This window comes from Zingiber officinale, chromosome 2A (genome assembly GCF_018446385.1).
Source record: "Zingiber officinale cultivar Zhangliang chromosome 2A, Zo_v1.1, whole genome shotgun sequence".
Lineage (NCBI taxonomy): Eukaryota > Viridiplantae > Streptophyta > Magnoliopsida > Zingiberales > Zingiberaceae > Zingiber > Zingiber officinale.
This window is the reverse complement of record NC_055988.1, coordinates 94,992,827-94,999,787: the sequence shown is the minus strand read 5'-3', so window position 1 is coordinate 94,999,787 and position 6,961 is coordinate 94,992,827. Positions and strand designations below refer to the sequence as shown.

Below are 6,961 nucleotides of genomic sequence, written 5' to 3'. Positions count from 1 at the left end.
TGAACCTGCGTTTTCTTTCGATCCAACATGTATATTTTGTGAATTGTTTGACCTGATTTTTATTTGGGAAAAAAGCAAACATAAAACTGATTTTCGAACCGTCAGGATGAACATTTTTCTCTTTAAAAGGGAAATGCGAAGCGTGTTGTAGAAAAAAGAATGAACATTAAACTCAAAATCTTTGTTCACGCGTTATAGACGATTATTTAGTTTGTTGCGTGAGAATAGAGAAAGTTAAAAGAGGGAGGAATTTGAATAGGAAACTAATTAGAAGAACGATAGTTATTCTACAAAACCATGAAATACTTTAGAAAAATTTTAAACAATAATAACGTAATTTATGTTAAACTGGTGGTAAACCAAAATGGAAAAAAAAACGATGGACGCTAAAGTATTAGCTTAATAATTCTGTTGAATCAATTAAAGAATATCAAAAATAAATATGTAAATATAAGTAAGAAAAGATCGTGTCAAAAATAAAAGATTTCGCTTCAGAGAAATAAATATAATTTAATATAATAAAAAGGGATTATAAATCAATATCAGAGTGGCGCAGCGGAAGCGTGGTGGGCCCATAACCCACAGGTGTCAGGATCGAAACCTGGCTCTGATACGCTTGTTTTTTATTTTGCTCATCACAATTGAGACGCTATTAAGTCCATGTGAAGATTTGGGCTGGGCCTACATTTGGGCTTTAGGTAATACTCCTTTATTAATTAAATCTGTAGTTTTTATTTTTCTTAATTCCGTATTGGTTTCTCTTAATATTGGCAAATTCCTAACAAACTCTCAATCAGCGAAAAAATAAAAAGTAGAAAAAAAATACGTTTCATATTTTAACAAATATTTTCTATTTTATATAAAAATTATTAACATCAACTTTTTTTATCATATATATAGCAAAACATGTTTGGTTCCTATTCAAAAAAACTACTTTAAAATATTTTGAAAAAATATATAATAAAGTTTTTTTCATTTTAAACATATTTATACGTATACTTTCAATTTATCAGAAAAAAAATCTAACCCATCATTAATGTTGGTGCACTATATATATAAAAACATTTCTTGAATATAAACTTAATTGACTGCAAAATGATATTTATGTTCATGGTTGGTGACTTGGTGGTAAAGATGGAGCTGTCACTTTTTTTTGCCCCTCTAGGGCGCCTTACGCATTTTGAAAGGGAATAAAATTGAGTAGCATCAAGTTTGGATGATCAATTTAGTCATATGAAAATTTTTCATTGGTCATTAGGATAAATCAGAAAATGTTCACAACGGACAACCCAAGAGTCCATTATCCTTTAGTTGCGTGTCCCATTTGAAGAAAAAATTCTTATAAATTCATCATAATTAAAATCAAAATCATGAATACTTAGATGATAATATAATATTTTACCACTGCACCATAACCCTCAAGACATAAAGCCACTTATTAATCCTTTTAGAAGGCCTCACACATCTTGAAAGAAGATAAATTATAGGGACTCCTACAACATTAACTGAGCGACCTTTATAGACAAAGCACGAGATAAACTGAAACAATAATTATATTTATAGACAATCGAGCCATACTTTATTGGTGTCAAGCATTAACTACCAACTGAATTATACTGAATTTTATGTTCACTAGTGAATAAAAAGGTGATATATAAATTAATCAATTAGTTTAATTTCCTATTTTTTTTTTAAAAAAAACATGACATATATGTATTAAATTCATGTGAAATTGGAAGTACACGCAACATGCTTGTTCAAAATAAATAAGTCATACAAGATTTGTTCACACATTAAAACTTCATACTAGATTTAACAATTGTTCCAAAGGGGAGGGATTCAAGTAGCTTAAAGATGAGTAAGATTCATCGTTGCGACTTCTTAAGACACAAGCCGAGATCAAACTGCTCCTTTCACTCGTTGGTTCAAGTATTCGTTAACTTAGTTCATACGACTAAGCTACACTAAAACCATCCAGTTCAACTTGCGCGACTGCATTGTTGATTGCATCGATCACATCCATCTTTCCTCTGCTCACTGCTTCATCCATCGGAGTCCTCTCGTGGCTGACGGACGAGAAAGAATCGAGCACACTCAGGATTAGAAAAGATAAGTTGGTTTTGTAGCAGTTCAATCTAAAGAGTAAAGACATCAGGACTCATTTACCTGTTCAGCAAACTCACAGTGGCGCCTGCCTGGATCAAGAGTTTAACCACCTGGAGAATTTTGTAGATTAGAAAATCTCGACAATCGTAGCGATATAACGAACCACAAAATAGTTGAGACATCTCCAGCTTAAATGATGACTATTATGATAAGAAATGGCAAAAAAATCGACTAATACCTCTACATGCCCATTCAAGCAAGCCCAGTGAAGGGGTGAGTTCTTTTCCGAGTTCAGAGCATTCACTTCCTGCATCACAAAGATAGCATTCGAAAGGTAATTGGAAAGATATTCAAGAAATGGTAGAGAGATTGTTCGGCTAAGTGTTAAATTTTTTCTTAAAATAAAATAAAATTATAGCTAATAAAATCTTAACAAAAGTGGATATTATATGTTTGAGATAGTTAAAGGCAACAAGAATAATTAGCAATGATTAGTTTAGTGACTCACTGCTCTATTCTGAATAAGATACTCGACTATTTCAAGATGCCCGTTGGCAGCAGCCATATGAAGAGCTGAAAGTGTGATTTAAAAATAAATCAAATCGTTGCATCAGAAACAAAGCAAAATTGTTAAAGATAAATATAAATCATGTTAGTTTGTTGAATGGGAACAAGTAATTTCGAAACAGCTTTGAGAATGATTATGGGAATTTGAACTCAGTGCCAAATGCCCAAGTCAATATATCAATGTTCGCAGAATTTGCAAATCCATCTCGGGCTCGGCTATAACCAGACCACGATTTGCCGATAAATTGTAGGTTGAGACGAAGATTGCCAAGAGTGTTAAAGTAGTGTATCAGTTGATCATCTCCTTAATATGTGTCCTGTGTGTACAGCTCCAGTCCCGAAGAACGAATTATTGATTTTTTTTTTGGGGGACCGAAAAAGGATCAAGAGAATTTTTACTGCAAGTAAAAAGAGATTCATGCTTATTCCTGATTACCCTTATCGCTGCAAAGAACCGACCTCAGATTATCAGTATATATTGTGGTTCTAGCACGTAGCCATTAAGGACTGATCCTCGGTCTACTAATTACCTTAGTATATTTAATTCAACTAAATCATGTTGATCCCCAATCACAGTTAAAAATATACCAGTTTTCTAAATATGAATCGATGAACACCAATCATGAATAAGATATAGAAAAATAGAAAGAGATTCATGCTTATTCCTGATTACCCTTATCGCTGCAAAGAACCGACCTCAGATTATCAGTATATATTGTGGTTCTAGCACGTAGCCGTTAAGGACTGATCCTCGGTCTACTAATTACCTTAGTATATTTAATTCAACTAAATCATGTTGATCCCCAATCACAGTTAAAAATATACCAGTTTTCTAAATATGAATCGATGAACACCAATCATGAATAAGATATAGAAAAATAGAAAGAGATAGAATCTATCATATTTAAAAACAGAATATTTGTATGTAACCCAACTTTAAGAATACGTACCTGTTCTTCCTTGAGAATCACAGGAATTCAGAGAGATCCCCGAAGAAAGAATGGTTACTAAATCTTCCAAGTCATCATATCGAGCTGCCTGCAAAAAAAAAGAAGAAAAAAACAATTGCATAGTGGATAAGCTTTTCACCCATTAATAACGAACATTGATAGAGCGTATCTTGAGTAATATCTAATGCATCAAAATTGCTTAAACAGAAATTAAAACAGCAATCTCTACCATCATGAGGAAATGAAAGTCAAAAAAATTTCAAAGAGAATTATGGGACAGAAAATGCCGATGTCTATGTATTGTTCATAGGTTTACTATTTGGTTAAGACTTCCCCAATTTGGTTCCTCCACACCCTTCCAGTAAGACAGATTACTAGATAGACTATCATGAATGGTATAGAAGTTAAGATCACCACCTGTCTACGTTCAGGAACAAATGAGAATTAAACAACTTCAAAGAGAATTATGAGGGAGAAAATGTCTGATTTTAGGTATAATGCATAAGTTTACTATTTGTTTTAAGTTCATATTTTGTTTTTTGAGGAAACAACGATTATGGATGGCAACCATTACAAAAAGGTAATTTAGAGAAGGTAATACAAAGCATTACAGACTTTTACCAACTGCCAAAGGCATGATATCCTTGGTGTCATATAATTCTTTTTTGGTCTTTGACCACGATGTATCATCACACCACATTGGATGCAAGAAATTCCGCATTCGGGCGAGAGAAACAAAGTTAAGCCCCTCCTAATAATGTTTTACAGATTCGAACACAAACAATGAAATGTTGGTGGTGCCATATAATCTTAGTGTATTGATGAACACAAACAATGAATTCTAATGTTTAGGTTGGCTCTGCTATAAGGTATACTGAGCTGAACAATCAATTTGGATGATGCAAGTTTCGAGCAAGATTAGAAACAAGTGCAAATGTATTAGATATATATTGAACAATTTATCAAGTCACCATTTACTAGTTTTATTGAGAAATCAGTTGAAGTCTGGATTCAGGATGATGACAATGAATATCTTTGGCGGCTCAAAGAATATATGGTACATAGGCCCAAATAAGTTAAAAACAAAAATAGATCCTCAAAAAAATGAGCAATGATTCATTGAATAACTCAACTCAGAACAAGATTAAATGGACTTTAAACTGGCTGTAAAAGGTTGGACAAATTATACACATGGTACTGGTATATTGTCTCGTATGATGCCATGACTGACAACAAATCACAAATGATATGAATGACCGAAATAGGTAAGATAGTAGAAATTAACAGTATATAGAGCAGTACCAAGGCACATGGACTAATTTGCTATGTGGCCAGACTAATAGCTATATTTCTTGTTTTCTTTTCTAAGTTTTACTGACCTAGCAAATTGATATAAGCTTTCAAGTTGGCTGTCTTTGGCCACTATAAACTACTTACTGTAACAACTACCCACTTAACCGGAACTAGTATCTTCACCAAACCAATTCTAAGGATATCGACTGCTATAATCTCATAACAGCAAGCATATAAAAACTTTGGAATGAATCAAACAGTTTCATGTCATTCTAAACTGGAATGGGTGTCTATCCTAAAAATGTTAAGGGTATTCATTCAAAAAGTTAAACACAAAAGGGTTACACTCTTATCCATCCAAGTCATTTTGTCTTACCTTTATGATCCACAATGGATATAAATAGTGATGTGGAAAAAAAAAGTGCTAGCAATTTCCTTTTCAGAATTTATATGTTCTAACTAATGACTAACGGAAGCAAAAAAGATGCGATGCAACTTGAAGAAAAATGGAGCGATGATGCCAACAAAAATGTGAATAGACAATCAATGAAAGAAATATTACAAGGATATCTGTATTGTTCTCACCCTAATTTAGTGTGCATGTAATTTTTTCAAAGAAACACATGATCTATTTTCTCACAAGGTCATTAGAAAGTAAAGGTGAGACTTGTCATTTAATCAATTACAAAGCGTTCCCCATTGATCTTGTTAGCGATCAACTCCACTCTCTAAACCAACGAATGTGATTTAAGTTTCAGTCACCAAACCTAAATGATCAAAGATATGATAACATCATAAAGAATAAGATGGCAGACAAAGAGAACTCTGCTTGAAGGGATTTTATTTACCCATCCTAGAAACAATTCACACAAATTACATCCACAATGCCCAATTCGACTGTCAAGCATTAAATCTACTGCACGGGGCCATGCTTCCTACCCTGAACGAGATTAAAAGTACAACTTGCGAAAGGCAGTGTAATAAAGCCGGCGCACGACATGTGCTTGAAGAAAGGCGCAGCATCGAGCAGGAAGAAAACGAATCTGGAGAGAAACATATGAACGAGACGGCGATCGCGTTGAGATATGGGAGGGTGAAAGAGGAGAGAGAGGAAGCACCTCGAGCAAGGCATCGACTCGGTCGGCAGTCGCCTCGGCGGACGCGTCAGTCGCAATCTCCGTCGCCGTGCCCATCAAACCCTCGCGTGGCCGAACGAAGGCGCCGCCGCCGTCGAAGGGATTGCGATATATTCAAATAAACCCTTCAAAACCTTATATTTATTTCAACTCCCTTTTTTTGTTTTAAAAAATATAATTATGTTTATTTTTTCTTTTAAATAGGTGATTAGATTTTTTTTTTCTCTTTCGCTGGAATAGTCTGTACACCTGCAGTACGCGATGCACGTGGGCTATTAGATTGGGGAAGGGTGAATACATTCGCCCCTAGCATCCCGTCAATCCATCTCAAAATCAACACAGAGGAGATAAATCACGAATGATTATTAGTTTTTAGAATAATGACTAGCACATAAAGAAGGTATTTACTTCGACTTTGTCGATATTCGAACCTCACACCTCATTATGATAACACCTCATGCGTTAGCCACTAAATCCATCCGAGGGAACAATAGTTGGGATGAAAATCATGGGCACTTCAGAAATTACTTGAGCACTTTATCATTCCACCATAATTTTTTTTTTAGTATATCCATTTTAGTTTTTCTAAATATATAATTTATCTTAAATTTTATATTTTATGTTAAAATTTTTTTACATTAACTATCCTATCCATTTCTAAATTTAAATTTCATAAATAATATGTTTGGGATGAAATACCTTACTTAAATATTAAAATATTATTTAATTTAAGAGAAAAAAATAAAAGAAATGGATTAGATAATGAAAAATAGATATTATATGGGAGAGAAAAAAATAATAATAAATAAAAAAAAGAGAAGAAAATAATAAAAAAAATAAAGATAATGATAATTTTAGCATAATTAATGTACCGTGAAGTGAAAAATAATTATCTAAATTTATTAAAAT

The 6,961-nt window shown here is 33.3% G+C and overlaps 1 protein-coding gene across 1 annotated transcript; it reads right to left on the bottom strand.

Moving 5' to 3' along the window:
- Nucleotides 1–1,727: 1,727 nt before the first annotated feature.
- Nucleotides 1,728–6,191, bottom strand: LOC122041597 (ankyrin repeat-containing protein P16F5.05c-like). Its single transcript, XM_042601338.1, has 6 exons — nt 6,035–6,191; nt 3,624–3,711; nt 2,615–2,679; nt 2,345–2,413; nt 2,167–2,216; nt 1,728–2,066 (listed from the first exon to the last, which is right to left on the bottom strand). Exons 1-6 carry the CDS (start codon nt 6,107–6,109, stop codon nt 1,955–1,957), a joined length of 459 nt encoding a protein of 152 aa, XP_042457272.1. The 5' UTR covers nt 6,110–6,191; the 3' UTR covers nt 1,728–1,954.
- Between the last annotated feature and the right edge of the window lie 770 nt (nt 6,192–6,961).